At 45.2% G+C, this 16797-nt stretch overlaps 1 protein-coding gene across 3 annotated transcripts in view; it reads right to left on the bottom strand.

Annotated features, from left to right (window-relative positions):
* The window catches only part of LRCH2 (leucine rich repeats and calponin homology domain containing 2), a 111067-nt gene that overhangs the window by 18106 nt on the left and 76164 nt on the right, over nucleotides 1-16797 (bottom strand). For 2 of the 3 annotated variants that reach the window (XM_077285385.1, XM_077285383.1), the window contains 4 exons: nucleotides 14892-14942; nucleotides 13051-13108; nucleotides 8743-8855; nucleotides 4103-4240 (listed from right to left, as the gene is read on the bottom strand). In XM_077285385.1, coding sequence (XP_077141500.1) covers nucleotides 4103-4240; nucleotides 8743-8855; nucleotides 13051-13108; nucleotides 14892-14942 — 360 coding nt within the window. The remainder of the gene's footprint in view (nucleotides 1-4102; nucleotides 4241-8742; nucleotides 8856-13050; nucleotides 13109-14891; nucleotides 14943-16797) is intronic. The other variant, XM_077285384.1, reaches the window with a different exon arrangement.

Genomic DNA, 16797 nt, shown 5'->3' with positions numbered 1-16797 from the left:
CTTGTATCCGGAAGACACTAGTTCCCTGACCCACCTGTCTTCTGTAAGGCATCCAGACTTGCTGAAAGAGCAAAAGTCGGCCGCCTACGGGTGGGATGTCTTCCGAAGTCCGTGAGTTATGAGGAGGAGAAAGTCTGAGGTTTTCCTCCTTTGGGCTTTGACTGGCCTGCTTGACTGCCAGATCTTGTCCGACCTTTGCGTCGACCGCGAGTTGTCCCTGCGTGGGGAATGGTTACGATTTTGTGCTGGACGTGAGATGGACCAGCCCGAAGAATTCCAAAAGGATCGGAATCGGGTTTCGTTACGCTTCTTGTAAGTGCGTTTAGGTTTCAGTTGAGGGAGAGAGGTACTCTTACCCCCGGTGGCGTTGGATATCATTGTGTCCAACTTTTCACCGAAAAGTCGCCCCCTGAGATACGGGAGGTGCGTGAGGGACTTCTTTGAGGCTGCGTCCGCTTTCCATTCCCACAGCCAGAGGATACGCTGAATCGTGATGGCGTTTGATGCTATCCCCCTCTACACCCCTTGCTGAATCCAAAGCTGCATGAAGCATGTAATCTGCTACAACTGCTATTTGAACCGCTTGGTCCGACAGCTCAGGAGCAGATGCTTAGAGGCCAGCTTGTAAATTTTTAGTCCAAGCCAGGATGGCCTTGGTAGCCCAAACTGAAGCGAACGTGGGAGCCAGGGAGGCCCCTGCCTCCTCGAAAATTGAACGAGCCATGCGTTCTACCTGCCGGTCTGCTGCGTCCCTGAAGGTTGAGCTATCTGGCAGTGAAAGGAGGGTCTGTGCTGCTAGTCTAGAGACTGGGGGGTCCACTTCGGGTGGATCTGTCCATTCCTTGGTGTCCTCCTGTGGGAAAGGGTACCTTGCCTCCAGATATTTGTGATTAGCGAATATTTTCTCAGGCTGTGAGAGCTGCTTTTTAAGGATCGCCTTAAACTCTGGGTGGTTAGAGAAAACCTTAGGCGGCTTCAGAGCTCCTTCAAAGGAAATCTTGTGTTCTGGGGCCTCTGGTGGCGGATCATAAATGTCCAGCACCCGATGGATAGAAGAGATTATGTCCTCAACTAGCGCTGTATTGCTAGGGGGAATTGGGATCAGGAACTCCTCCGTTCCCTTGTCTGAGCCAGAGTCGCAGATGCCTTCCGAATCCTGTGTATCACTGAAGCGTCCCCTGCTGGGTGAGCTGGGGCGGAGGCCTTCTCTGGTCGGGGATTGCGGAGATCTGCATTGTCTGCCCCTGGAAGGGGACAGTCTAGATGACCTGGAACTACAGTGTCTCTCCCTAGAAGGGGATGACCGTGTGCTATGGGATGACACAGATGGACTTGACCTATGGGCCCGCTTGCATCCTGACCTAGACGTGGATGTGCCAGGGTCGTCCTGTCCCTGAGTCAAGCTCTCCCTTTGCTGGGTAACAGTTATAGCCAAGGCATGACTCTGCAGAGCCTGAAGCAATGTGGAGGTTTGGGTTATCTATAGACTGCGTCATAGATTGCGACCTCTGAGTGACCCATTCCGGTGCGGCATTAGACACCGAAGCATTGGCAGGGGCTTCTTGGGGCTCTGACGCAGTAGTCTGGATGCAGTCCTGGCAGTGCGGGTATGTGCTGCCACTGGGGAGAGCGGTCCTGCAGGCTGTGCAGAATGCATAATAGCAGTCCTGCCTGGTTCTCTTGGACCTTGAGCCAAGCCTAGTGCACAGAGTGCAGAAGGGCTGGCTATGCAGAGGACCCTTAGGGGTGGCTATGCAGAGGAACCTATAGGGGAGCCTTATGGAGAATATGGATTCACAGCCGAGTAAAAAACCCAGCTGTGATCTTACCCCACCAGTTTTCTCCTAGGTCCAGCGCCAAAGTTCCACAGTCCTGTGCCCCCCGGAGACTGGCTGGCCTGGTCCTGCTGACCGGGAGGTGCAGGGTTAATCCCTGCAGCAGAAATGGCCGCCGGGAAGAAGGGGAAGGGGGAGAACGGGGCGGAGAGCTGAAAAAGGCGGCAGAGCTGTGTAAAAACGCGCCCTGTCTCGATCCGCCCCCTCATTAACACTGTAGAGTGTCATATTTGTCATCCGGGGGGCGGGCCGAGGGGCAGAGGAGGCGGCGGCGGCTTCAGCTAGGCCGAAGCAGCCGCCTAAATTAGATGCCTGATGCCCAGAAAGGTTCCAGGCCGGCACGGAAGTCCAGGAGGGGGTCGGATCTGAACCAGACCCCCCTTTCCTGGCTTTAAAGGCAGGATAGCGGTGGGGCTATAAGCAGAAGGGGGGGCCCAGTGAGGGGTCCCCCTGAGGCAGTATAGAGCTAGTGCTGCCGCAGAGACAGGGCCGCAGGGAGCCCTGGGTCTCTATTGTGCCATGCCTGCCTGCACTCCCCCTGGCCCCGATGGGAGCCCGCAGCTGGGCTGGGGTCCCTGGATGCAGGCGCAGTGTGCTGGCCCATTGCTGGGAGCTGCAGAGTGCTGCCTGTACAGGCCCTACCTGAGGCGTCTCAACCTAATGCCCCCAAAGGGGGATTAGGGAGGGTGCTGCTGTCACCATCAGGGGGCTTTATCCTCACCTCGACCTCAACCCAGAAACCAAAAAGAATTGGGGAAGGAGGGGGGGGGGTCTCGACTCCGAACCAGCACCCGAGGTACTGAGAAAGGAGCGACATGGGGAATAGCCATCTCGACTTCAACCCGGCACCCCGTTATAGGGGGCTGAGGAAGGAGCCATGCCGGGAGTCTCGCAGGAGACCCACTTTTCTTCATCTGTAATCGGAAAAAACGGAGTAAAGAAAAAATTTTTAGGTGTGCCTCTAATGCGACACTAAGCAAAAACTGGAGAAGGCGGATGCTGTCCAGGGGTGTATACTGCAGAGGAGGAGCCATGGTTTATCTTTTTCAGATTATGCATAGTGTCGCCTCCTAGTGGACAGCAGCATAACACCCATGGTCTTGTGTCCACCAATGAGGCGACAGAGTAATTCCTCTTTAATTATGATGATCGTAGTGATAAAATGATAAGCACACTGTTCAGGATTTTATGGATGGAGAATTTACTCTTTTCCTTCTGACAGTCCATCCCTGTAGGTGGCACAGGAGGCAGAGGTGGATTATCATACACAGCCCTTGGGGTCAGTGCACATAACATTCAATTGTGGACCCATTCACTGTGGCAAGTGACAAAAGGGGGCTCTGCAATGTCACCATTTATACTGACTGATAAGATAATGACAGGAGGGTAACTAAGCCTTATGGCGCTTCCTTAGTTCTAAGGTCAAAGTCTTAGGTCTAAAACAACCAGCACTGAGACAGTAAGTGGTTCCTACCCACATAACGTGGATATATGTGTAGAGGTAGGTGGTCTCTTTTATGGTCCCTGCAATCTAAGACCAAGAATAGAAGATACACGTTCATCAAATGAAATTTTTCAAGAAAAGTATTCTAAAAATGGCCTTACTATTTCCTTAGAGAGTGGAAACAGAAAAAGCCTGAGAACAACAGAATCTGTCACGTAAGAAAAGATTTATCCAGAATCCTACATGACCCGATGACACCGGTGCCTGCCATGATAAGACACTGGATGTGCTGCATTACATACAGGAACGGTGGGGAAACCATATCTGCAGTTATCAGAGGAAGGAAGGAAGAAAAGAGGCCGGAGGGTCCTAACTGTGCCACACCGTACTGACACTACCGGATCAAGCTATAAATTATAGGCGAATCACCATCGATAACACAGGGAGGACGGATGCCAAGGGCTGGGGACAAAGCAAGCATTTCACTTATTTATCATTTCTTATACCCTTTGTTTAATCATTTCTTGCATTTTTTTTCTCTTTTCTTTTAAGATTTATGTTTGCAGTCAAGGAATAAAAACATTCTTGCATCCTACAAGGTGAATGGGGTAGGATAATTCAGGTCAAAGGGTATTTTTTAGACTGTGGAAAGACGCAAAAATGCTCCCATCACATGGCACAAATAAACTGCAAGAAAGAAACAATGGGGCACAAATGTAGTAACGAATCAGAACCAAAATAACAGATGATTTTGCTTTTTTTAGTGCATGTGATCAGTGATTAATAAGGAATTGACAATCATTATAACAACATGAGTCCTTACCACTGCTGGTGATGGAACGTGAATACTTGCAACTGAACGGGGTCGTATATGATTGGCAAGATGACACAATACTACGCCGTCCATGAGGGCTCCTCCAATATCTTCTGGCAGGATGACCTTCAGCCTGGATTCCAGATTCTGTGGAAATAATGCAATTCTATAAATGGAGGTCCGTGACCTGCCGGCATCTATGTATATGGGGGACGGAGAGAGCGCAAACTCGTACTAACACGCTTACCAAGAACCAGATGTCGTTGTACAGAAAGAATAATTTGTAGCATTAACATGGTGAAAATTCACACTGATATGGTTTACCAATATATATATTAAAAAAATCAAGAAGAGGTTTACCAATTTGCTATACCCTTAGCTGTAAAAATGCAAAATTAATCCAAATTGTAATTCATTATACGGGCTGCAGCTTTGTAGTGCTGGAGTCCTGGGTTCTAATCCCACCAAGGACCTTTTGCAAGGGGTTTGTATGTTCTCCCCATGTTTGTGCGAGTTTCCTCCCAAACCCCACAGACATACTGATAGGGAATTTAGATTTTGAGCCCCCATGGGGACAGTGATAATGTCTGTAAAGAGCTGTGGAATTAATGGTGCTATATAAGTGAGCAAAATAAATAATGTACTTGCAATGTTTGCTTCCTGCTGTAATTATGTCCTGTACATTGAGCCCATGCTTCGCTTCCTAAAATCACATCCTTGATATATGGGACATTGCCAGTGACAAACTGGATTATCTAGTGTCAGTGATCTAGTGAGGAGGATGGGGGGGCTCTGTTCAAATCAATAATGGGTGTCTTAGGGTCCGTTTACCGATACATCACCAATCAGAAAACTTTTACTGATCGGCGGTCATTTAAAAAAAGTCTGTTCACACAGGCAGGCCAAAGTGAACCATAGTTTTCGGCGCTGCTACCATCATTTTTGGTAGTAAGTGATATGAACACAGGATTTGCATCGCCGAGAGTGAAGATGTTTTTTGTGCGGCACAAAAGATCATTTCACCTGATGATCGAGCGTTTTGCTTGCTAATCGGGTGATCAGCAGCCCGTTTACATGGAAACAATTGTGAAACAAGTATTTTTAGTAATGCAGAGTCATGATTAACTGGCAGTGTAAATCCTTTTAGAGATCAGACATTTCACACCCATCTTGTGACAAGGTGATTAAAGTCCATTAGGGCTCCAAAGGTTTAAGGCCCCGTCTCACTTAGCGATTTACCAACGATCACGACCAGCGATATGACCTGGCCGTGATCGTTGGTAAGTCGCTGTGTGGTCGCTGGGGAGCTGTCACACAGACCGCTCTCCCCAGCGACCAACGATCAGGGGAACGAGTTCGGCATCGTTGAAACTGTCTTCAACGATGCCGAAGTCCCCCTGCAGCACCCGGGTAACCAGGGTAAACATCGGGTTACTAAGCGCAGGGCCGCGCTTAGTAACCCGATGTTTACCCTGGTTACCAAAAAAAACAAACAGTACATACTCGCCTTTCGGTGTCCAGGTCCCTTGCCGTCTGCTTCCTGCTCTGACTGAGCCGCCGTACAGCGAGAGCAGAGCGCAGCGGTGACGTCACTGCTGTGCTCTCACTTCTCACTGTACGGCCGGCAGTCAGTGAGAGCAGGAAGCAGACGGCAAGGGACCTGACGGACATCAGATGGTGAGTATGTATTGTTTGTTTTTTTTTACATTTACGCTGGTAACCAGGGTAAACATCGGGTTACTAAGCGCGGCCCTGCGCTTAGTAACCCGATGTTTACCCTGGTTACCAGTGAAGACATCGCTGGATCGGTGTCACACACACCGATTCAGCGATGTCAGCGGGGCCTCAACGACCAAAAAAAGGTCCAGGCCATTCCGACACGACCAGCGATCTCGCAGCAGGGGCCTGATCGCTGGTACGTGTCACACATAGCGAGATCGCTATGGAGGTCGCTGTTGCGTCACAAAACTTGTGACTCAGCAGCGATCTCGCTACCGATCTCGCTATGTGAGACGGGGCCTTTAAAGGGAATATGTCAGTAGGATCATCTATATGGTCATGGAGATCATAGGAAGTTGGATAAAATGATACCTTGATATCTGTGATCAGATGTCTTATTCCAGAGAAATCCACGTTTTTCTTATATGTAAATCAGAAGCAACAGCCATAATATCTCAATGTAAGTCTATGATGGACAGACCAAGACCGTCTGATTACCCCCACGTTTAGCAGTCCCCCGCATGGCTGGAGGAACAATACAACTTTCCCCTGATGAGTGAACAAACGAAACGCGTAAGGAAATGTATCTAATCTATTGGGGCTATTATAAGAATTGGTAGCGTACGATGGTGGGGTTTTTGTGGAGCTGGAATGCGCCTCCTTCCCGGATACAGCACCAATATTGAGCGGCACTAACCTCGCATGTGGAAGGAAGCATAGAGGTGAGATCGTTCCATTTTTCTATATTATAACCACGCTCACTGTGATTGACCCAATAACCGACATATGGGATATGTGGTTTGTAATTGACAATGCGGTATGTCTAGGATTCTCTTGCTGGGAGAATCATTTCCCTGGAGATGTGTAAACATTTTGAGTCCAAGGATCTCTGGGATAGAGTGGTCAATTTTAATATTCCTATAAATGTGATTTTTTTGTGAGTCCTATTTGTATTTGTGTATTTTGGTTGTTTTGGATATGAGGATTTTAAATTAGACAATAAAAGTTAATTTTTAATCTATAATCACACCGTGCTTTTTGATAACTTGCTTTGGATTGGTGGTCTTAGTTTTTCTTGCAGACCAAGGCTCTCATAGACTCACAATGAAAGGTGTCCTCTGGCTCGCTCTGGCAAACACTGGAGCAACCGGCAGGTCACAACCTGCTGAAGAGCGACAGGAGTGACGCTGATAGAAGATGAAGATGGCAGCAGGTAAGTATGAGACTAGGAGGCCGGGAATTTGGATTAGAAGCACCACTCCAGCGCTGCAATAAAAGGGAACCCATCAACAGAAATAATTATATTAAACTGCAGATTAAACCATATCTGCAGGTTAATACCATTTTTTTTCCCGATGACAGGTTCCCTTTAAGTGATACATGGAGCTAGGATTCTTGGTCAAATGACTGGACATTTAGCAATTTAACACACACAGTGTTACTTTTTTCATTACTGAGCTGCCTAAATATTTCTTGCATCCTTTTTTGCAAAACAAAGCCTTATTAATACCTATTTTACCTTATTTCTTTTAATTCAGTTATTTACTTTTGTAGTGTAAACGTTCTAATAATAATATATATTTTTATTTTATTTATTTTTTTCTAGGTTTTTCTTGAACTTTATGGAAAACTTTTTCTTTTTAGTGAGAGAGTTTTACTGCGTTTTCTTGAGAATAAACGTTTGGTTCCAGGAAATTATAGAAGGAAGGAATATGGCAAAAAGGTTTGTGCTTAGTGACTATTTAAACAATGAGACAGAGCTATGAGAATAAACAGAGGTGACTAAATAAAACTTACTAATGAGTCACTTTCCTAGCCGCTAGGGATGCCTATAAAATCGAGAACGCCTGGGTTGTGATGGAAATAATTAAAAATTGGCTAAAGCAGCAGCAGAAGAGCCAGGGAGGGCGACCAAGGGTCAGGCCATGGCAGCGGTCGGAGCTGTATCTGATTGTGAGAAGTGCCGGGAACACGTGCTACATCTACATGACTGCACTCTTCAGCCTGTCGCAGTAAGAAATATATGGCTGCCGCAGGTCAGACGTGGTGTGACAATGTACTATTAATCATTTATCAGTGTGTGCATACAATTGTTTTTTCAAACTGTGGATTATTTGATCTCCTATTATTACAATCTGCAACTGTCCCCATTTATTAGACACAGAAAAAAGCAGCAACAAAAAATGGTGCCAAGCTCAGGGAGATCTGACTTGTCTGTGCATTACAAAGTCAGCCCACTCAAGTAATACCTAGCCTTGCTGCCAGCTTTTCCACTAGGTTACAGCTGATGGTCACAACAGTGGTAAGTCTTATAGTCAACTGGCCGATGGAGGATACTTTTATTCATTTAAGCAAAAACTGGAAAAAAAAACATGCTATTTTTCAGAGCTAAAAACAGGAGTAGATAGAGAAGCATCACATTTTTCTTTATAGATTTTTCTTTTCAGATGCACTGTTGATTTTGACCAAAACAATTCTACAAGTATCAATTGTTAGATCAGCATCAATCACAGTACAAGGACCCCTACCAATTGATAGAACGAGGGACTTGGTTTCCCCATCCCCCATGGCAGAAAGACTGCATACAGCAGAAGCTGCGTGGAGCGATCGGTCGCACCCCTTCAACTCCATTTTTTTTCTAAAGGAGCACATTGCTCGTCATTTTCGGCAGAGCCATATACTTCCTATCTAGTAGCAGGGCGTATTTGTACCAGGCAGCTCCATTCTTCTCCTTCTTACTGCAGTCTTGCTGTCACGGGAGAACAAGAAACAGAAGTCTGGAAATCAGGCGAAGAATGGTAGAGGGAGAAACTTTTTGGTTGTCCTGTTTTGCTGAATACTTTTGACACATGGCGCACACTCCCATTAGACTATGGTATATTGGTGTTTTCGACTCTTGAAGTGACAGCTTAGCCCCCAGGTTCACATACATTTCGCAGCTGCTTTATCTGCTCCCTTTCTTCTCTTAGATGTTCCATTTTTCTTCGCATTGTGAAACCTGGATCTAATGAGCCGCATTCTTGACGAGAAGAGCGACTAAAAGCTGAAATAAAAAGGAACAAATGTCATATGAAGGTGTGATATGTGTATTTTAATATGCAAAAAAAAACAACTCAAAAATATCAGAAACAACTGAAAGGGGTTATCCTACAAAAGGAAAAAATGTATCACCTATTCATAAAAAAAAGTAACAAATGTATAATTGTTGGGCCCCAGCCATCAGAAGAATGCTGGTACTAAGCCCACCATGGCTCCTCACTGCATAGACATAAAGCAGCGGAGCACAGGCAAATGCCTGACTATTAAATCATCATGATTTAGGATGTTAAAATAAAAGAATGGCCATAATTGTAATATTATACTGATTTAATAGATACCTGTAGGGAAGAAAACATCAAGTTAAAGGTTTTCCTGCAATATCCTTTTCAAGCCTTGTGGCGGGACTGTGGGGGAAGGTCTTCGGCTCTGCCGCGCGCCTTCTGTGTTTGTAGGAGTCTTTTTTTTTTTTTTACATGTTGGTGCTAGCTGTGCCCTTGCCGGCCATTCATCTTTTGCCGTGTTTCCAATGATGGTCTTCGTCAAACCGTCGGTGGTGAGGTGTGAATCTGTGCATGCGCTGCCACCAAAGCCATTTTGCTGAAAACGCATGTGTGCAAGCCCCACCCACGACAAGGGAGGCTGGTACAAATGTAGAGGGGCTGCGGCAGAGCCGAAAACCCACCCACAGTCCTGCCCCAATGCACAAAAAGGATATTCTAAACTTCTAAAGTGCATTAAACTAGAACCAGGATACGGACTTCTTCCCTACAGGTATCTATTAAATCAGTATAAGAGCGCCATTATGGCTATACCTTTATTTTAAACACACTTAATTATGATGACAGTTCTCGAAGGTCTAAGGAGCCAACAGAAACAGCCACACACCGCAGTCAAACACTAGAAAATGAGGCAGGGCACAAGTGTCACCTCCAAAGCATTCACTACCACTCCTATCTGTGGTCAGGCGTTGAAAACAGTGAAAACTAACCAAGGGTTGAGACCTGGAAATCAGAGAACATTCTCTTCTCCCATTTGTGTACACGTCCCATAAGGTCCCGTTTTCAGGATTTCCTTAGTATTGCACAAGTGAGAAAACCTGTAGCAATTTCTGAAACCTTGATAATTCCATTGCCTGTGCAATACTAGGGTAATCCTGGTGCATATCAAGCAGAGCCCATGGTTCAGACAGCATGAATCAGGCCCCCGGTTCACTTTAATTGTCTATGGACAACTTTGCATCGTTTAACTGTTCATTTGCTGCTTAATTGTAAACAGAGGCCTTGTCCATTACACCCCAAAAATTTTTGTTAAATACCTTTTAAGAATACTCGAGGTTCCCAGATTCTGCTGTATTTTTTCCATATATTGTGCGGCTTTGCTCCACTGCAGAAATTTGCGCAATATGTGAAATCTCTGTCTATAGTGCAACTGTGAGTTCCTTCATAGTCTTCTCTGGGGGCGGTTGTTTTCACCAGCTCGTCAGCATCTGAAACTGTTTGATCAACGTGCGAGGAAGGGGTGTAGGCGTTTGCCCCAAGAGAAGACTCTGAACAAACACCACTTGCACTACAAGAAGAGATTTCATATATTGCACTCAAGTAGCAACAAATGTGAATAGAATATCTCTGCAACAAAGCAAAGCAGCAAAAGACAGAAAAAGAATGTCAGAATCAAGGGAGCTCGGTTTTTTACAAGGTATTTAACGCAAAATTTTAAGAAACATGGTCTTGGTCGAACCTTTATGCGTTTATTTGTGAAAATATCAGAATTTGAGAAAAATGTTTATATCCTTAAACTAGTTATTGCAGGTTGTACTAATTAATTTATAAATACAATTTTACAGGTCTACTTTAAGGCTATGTGCACACATCTGGAATTGCCGCGGAAATTTCTGAGGCAATTCCGGAACTCCCTGCTGCAGGAAAAAGGCATGCGGAATTGGCATGCGTTTTCCCACTAAACACTAGCGTTTTACAAGCGATCTGTAGCGTTCCCAATAATGCCAAGCGGCAATAACCCCATATGGCGTAGCATCACGCAAGACCGCTACGTCATCACAGGTCATTGCCGCAAAGCATTACTGGGAACGCGGGCATTTTACAGGTATATGGTTCCCAGGGCCTGAAAGAGAGTCTCCTCTCCTCCACCCTGGGTACCAACCGCACATGATCCGCTTACTTCCCGCATGGTGGGCATAGCCACATGCGGAATGCCACATGCGGAAAGTAAGCGGATCAATGCATTCCTATGTGTGCGGAATCCCTGCGATTCCCAAAATTAATGAACATGCTGCGCTTTTTTCAGAATGCGATTCCGCTGCGGAAAAAAACGCAACATGTGCACAAAAATTGCAGATTGCATTCTAATAATAGGATGCTTAATGTGAGCGTTTTTTTCGCGGTTTTATCTAGTTTTTATAGCGGAAAAACGCGAAAATTTCTGAACGTGTGCACATAGCCTAAATCAGCATGACTTTCGAAACTTTTTTGTTGAGAAATTTCTGGAACAACTTTTATAACCTTTCCAACTTCCCATTTTTCCCACAAAATTTACATAACTTTTTTGGTTTTTTTAGGGATTACATCACTTCTTAAGTTACTTTGAAGAAACACAATTAAGAAAGGTAAGAAGGTGGATCCAGGGAACTATCGTCCCGTAAGTTTTACATTAGTAGTGTGCAAAGTTTTCGAGTGCAGTATAAGAGATAACCTGCAGAGAATAATATAATAACTGACAACCGTCATGGAGTCATGAAAGATGGGTTGTGTCTAACCAACATATTGGGTTACAATGACAAGGCTGGTACAAATCTGGATGTAGGTAATGCGGCTGATGTGGTTTATCTGGACTTTGAAAAGGCATTTGATACTGTTCCATATAACAGCCTTATACTGAAGCAAGAACTGGGGAATCTATATGAAGATGCGTAACGAATTGACTAAATGACAGCAAGAGAGTTGTCAAATGGTACGTTCTCTAAATGGGATATAGTCATCAGTGGGGACTGGAGGGATCTGTGCTGGGAGCAGTGGGGACCACAGGGATCTGTGCTGGGAGCAGTGGGGACCGCAGGGATCGGCGCTGGGAGCAGTGGGGACCGCAGGGATCGGCGCTGGGAGCAGTGGGGACCGCAGGGATCGGCGCAGGGAGCAGTGGGGACCGCAGGGATCGGCGCTGGGAGCAGTGGGGACCGCAGGGATCAGCGCTGGGAGCAGTGGGGACAGCAGGGATCTGCGCTGGGAGAAGTGGGGACAGCAGGGATCTGCGCTGGGAGCAGTGGGGACAGCAGGGATCTGTGCTGGGAGCAGTGGGGACCGCAGGGATCTGCGCTGGGAGAAGAGGGGACAGCAGAGATCTGCGCTGGGAGAAGTGGGGAAAGCAGGGATCTGCGCTAGGAGAAGTGGGGACAGCAGGGATCTGCGCTAGGAGAAGTGGGGACAGCAGGGATCTGCGCTAGGAGAAGTGGGGACAGAAGGGATCTGCGCTGGGAGCAGTGGGGACAGCAGGGATCTGCGCTGGGAGCAGTGGGGACAGCAGGGATCTGCGCTGGGAGCAGTGGGGACAGCAGGGATCTGCGCTGGGAGCAGTGGGGACAGAAGGGATCTGCGCTGGGAGAAGTGGGGACAGCAGGGATCTGCGCTGGGAGAAGTGGGGACAGCAGGGATCTGCGCTAGGAGAAGTGGGGACAGCAGGGATCTGCGCTAGGAGAAGTGGGGACAGAAGGGATCTGCGCTGGGAGCAGTGGGGACAGAAGGGATCTGTGCTGGGAGCAGTGGGGACAGCAGGGATCTGCGCTGGGAGCAGTGGGGACAGAAGGGATCTGCGCTGGGACAGATTCTTTTTAACCTCTCTCTCAGTGACATTGGGGATGGGATTGAGAGTAAAGTGTCAGTCTTTGCCGACGACACCAAACAATGTAGGCAGACGCTCTCTTTAACCAGGTACATTACTGGCCAAGAATAACTGGCCTTCAACCCGTTTAAAAAAGATGCTCCATGAAAAGCTCTTATAACCCCTGTGTTATGCACCTCCCGATCATGTCCCGCACTGCGCATCACACGGTTTTATCTGACGTGTTCCTTTAATTATATATATGCTATGATACATAGGATATTTTCATCAATTATCAAATCTCTATTACAAGAAATAAAAAAAATCCAAGGAAGTTTTAGGGACATAAGTGGATAATTAATGCTTACCAGATCTTGGCTTCAATCCAAACGGCGTTGGCGAGTTACTATGCGACCTTTCACAATCCTATCATTCAATGAACACAACATATAAAAAATAAATAAATAAAGTCACAATTTAGGATTAAAAAAAAATTATATATATATATATATATATATATATATATATATATATATATATATATATATATATATAAAAGTTTTAACTCTTAGCTACAAGCTACATTACGGCAAAACCTGGTAAGGATTTTAACTTATGACTATTGATGAAGGAATGTGCTTGAATTAGGTGTTATCTGAGCATGCTCATGTGCAGTGTGTCTTCGGTGTGCTTGTATACCATGTTCAAGTCGCAGTGGCTGTTTGACAGGCAATCTCTGCATTTGTTGTAGCTGTCTAACAGCCGCAAGACATGCAGTCACAGTGACTCGAACATATATTGTTCGCGTACTCGAATACTATTAGTACATGAGCATGCTCAGATAACACCTTATCGGAGCATGCTCGCTCATCACTACTTCTGACCAAATATAAGAGGATTCATTTTTTTCTATCGGCTGATTATCGCAGGACCTGCATCCCTAAACTCTGACGATTAGCAGCATCTCATCAGTCATTAAAAAGCCAACAGCTATTTTATAACTTCAAGTCCAGCCATTTAAAGAGGATACATCACTTGGTCAGTTACACCCCTGGTAAAAATCCTGACCTCTCCCGATTGCGCCGCTTTTTTCAATTTGCGCCGTGTCACTCCATTGCAGGGATATTGCACTCCAAAATCAACAAAAGAAAATGTGATCAATATGTACGATAACACAATATCAGGCTGCGCTGTTGTAATGGAGAATCCTCGGGACCAAGATGAGTTGATTGATGTGAATACGGGCAATCTCTGCTTTACTTCTTCAGAATCTTCTCTGGGGGCGTGCCTTTTCACCCCTTCCTTCTAAATGCTACCAATCACAGTTCGGCAGCTGATCTACCAGTCTGTTGTTGCCGAGCTGTGATTGGCAGCGTCTGAGATGGAGGGGTGAAAGGGCACGCCTCCCAGAGAAGATTCTGAAGACATTCTTAGTTGGCCTGCAGAGCAGAGATTTCACATTGTGCGCAACAAGTGATAAGATCTCTGCAATGGAACGACGCTGTACAAAATGGTAAAGGGTGAAAGAATGAGGGGAACTCAAGGATTTTTACAAGGTACTCAATTCATTTTTTTCTTTTAGCAAATGACGGGTCATCTTCAGCAAGGAAGCTAGACACTGATCTCAAGCCTACCCAAAGAATCTATAATAGATGTGCCCCTACAGCTTTACAGAATGCCTGCATGTCTACTATTACACGCTTTCTAAGCAATCCTTGGTACAGACAACAATTATGAAGAACAGCTAACAGGCAAGGCAGATGAAGATGAGGTTTCTCTGCTCCACCGATTAATTCCATTTTGGCTGGGACCTATGTCTACAACAGCACAACAGACTACAAAAGCTGAATCTACTGTCATTCTACCCTCTGTATAAGTAGTAGTACAGTACCGTGTGCTTGATTCTGCTAAACCTCTGCCGTCACATTGTCTTATAAATATGCAAGCTCCGATCAACAGAGCATGCATGCTTATTGCCAATGCCAACTATTGAGAACACCATGGCAAATGCACTATGAATGAGAATGAAGAAGTGGTGGTGGGGGAGGGGGACTGACCGCACTAGCACGTCGGGTTGTAGCAAAGAGACAATGCAAATCGTAAATAAACTGCATTAACAAAGCGCTGATATTATTGAAAATGACAAAGGCGACCATGTGACATAACAGACTGAATAGAAAATCAAAAGAAAAGAAAGCACAAGATGTACCTCTGATGAGACAGGAGATGAGGGTGACACATTTGCACTATCACTGTTTTGCTAAAAATGAAATGAGAAAAAAAAAAAAGTTAAAATGAAATAATTCTGTATACAAACCTTACAGGTAGAAACCCCTGATTTCATATTGTGCTACGGACTTGTATCTAGCCATCAGTTCCGGTAACTTTTCAGAATAGGCTGCTGTTTGGGTACATGAGGAATAACACTTTCTGGACATTATATGATTTCTCCTATATTTCTTCACAAGTTGAGACAATCTCCAATTTTAACCCCTTCATGACCCAGCCTATTTTGACCTTAATGACCTTGCCGTTTTTTGCAATTCTGACCAGTGTCCCTTTATGAGGTAATAACTCAGGAACGCTTCAACGGATCCTAGCGGTTCTGAGATTGTTTTTTCGTGACATATTGGGCTTCACGTTAGTGGTAAATTTAGGTTGATAATTTTTGCGTTTATTTTGTGAAAAAAATGGAAATTTGGCTAAAATTTAGAAAATTTCGCAATTTTCAAATTTTGAATTTTTATTCTGTTAAACGAGAGAGTTATGTGACACAAAATAGTTAATAAATAACATTACCCACATGTCTACTTTACATCAGCACAATTTTGGAAACAAAATTTTTTTTGCTAGGAAGTTATAAGGGTTAAAATTTGACCAGTGATTTCTCATTTTTAAAACGAAATTTACAAAACCATTTTTTTTAGGGACCACCTCACATTTGAAGTCAGTTCGAGGGGTCTATATGGCTGAAAATACCCAAAAGTGATACCATTCTAAAAACTGCACCCCTCAAGGTGCTCAAAACCACATTCAAGAAGTTTATTAACCCTTCAGGTGCTTCACAGCAGCAGAAGCAACATGGAAGGAAAAAATGAACATTTAACTTTTTAGTCACAAAAATGATGTTTTGGCAACAATTTTTTTATTTTCCCAAGGGTAAAAAGAGAAACTGGACCCCGAAAGTTATTGTACAATTTGTCCTGAGTACGTTGATACCCCATATGTGGGGGGGAACCACTGTTTGGGCGCACGACAGGGCTCGGAAGGGAAGGAGCGCCATTTGACTTTTCAATGAAAAATTGGCTCCAATCTTTAGCGGATACCATGTCACGTTTGGAGAGCCCCTGTGTGCCTAAACATTGGAGCTCCCCCACAAGTGACCCCATTTTGGAAACTAGACCCCCCAAGGAACTAATCTAGATATGTGGTGAGCACTTTGAACCCCCAAGTGCTTCACAGAAGATTACAACGCAGAGCTGTGATAATAAAAAATCATTTTTCTTTCCTCAAAAATGATGTTTTAGCAAGCAATTTTTTATTTTCACAAGGGTAGCAGGAGAAATTGGACCCCATTAGTTGTTGCCAAGCTTGTCCTGAGTACACTGATACCCCATATGTGGGGGTAAACCACTGTTTGGGCACACGTCGGGGCTCGGAAAGGAAGTAGTGACTTTTGAAATGCAGACTTGATGGATTGGTCTGCAGGCGTCACGTTGCGTTTGCAGAGCCCCTGATGTGCCTAAACAGTAGAAACCCCCACAAGTGACCCCATTGTGAAAACTAAAACCCCCCAAGGATCTTATCTAGATATGTGGTGAGCACTTTGAACCCCCAAGTGCTTCACAGAAGTTTACAACGCAGAGCCGTGAAAATAAAAAATCATTTTTCTTTCCTCAAAAATTATGTTTTAGCAAGCAATTTTTTATTTTCACAAGGGTAACAGGAGAAATTGGACCCCAATAATTGTTGCCCAGTTTGTCCTGAGCATGCTGGTACCCCATATGTGGGGTTAAACCACTATTTTGGGCACACGTCGGTGCTCGGAAGGGAGGGAGCACCATTTGACTTTTTGAATACAAGATTGACTGGAATCAATGGTGGCGCCATGTTGC

This window comes from Ranitomeya variabilis, chromosome 2 (assembly GCF_051348905.1).
Source record: "Ranitomeya variabilis isolate aRanVar5 chromosome 2, aRanVar5.hap1, whole genome shotgun sequence".
Classification (NCBI taxonomy): Eukaryota; Metazoa; Chordata; class Amphibia; order Anura; family Dendrobatidae; genus Ranitomeya; species Ranitomeya variabilis.
Note: the sequence above shows the minus strand (reverse complement) of the source record. Positions and strands in the feature narration are given on the sequence as shown.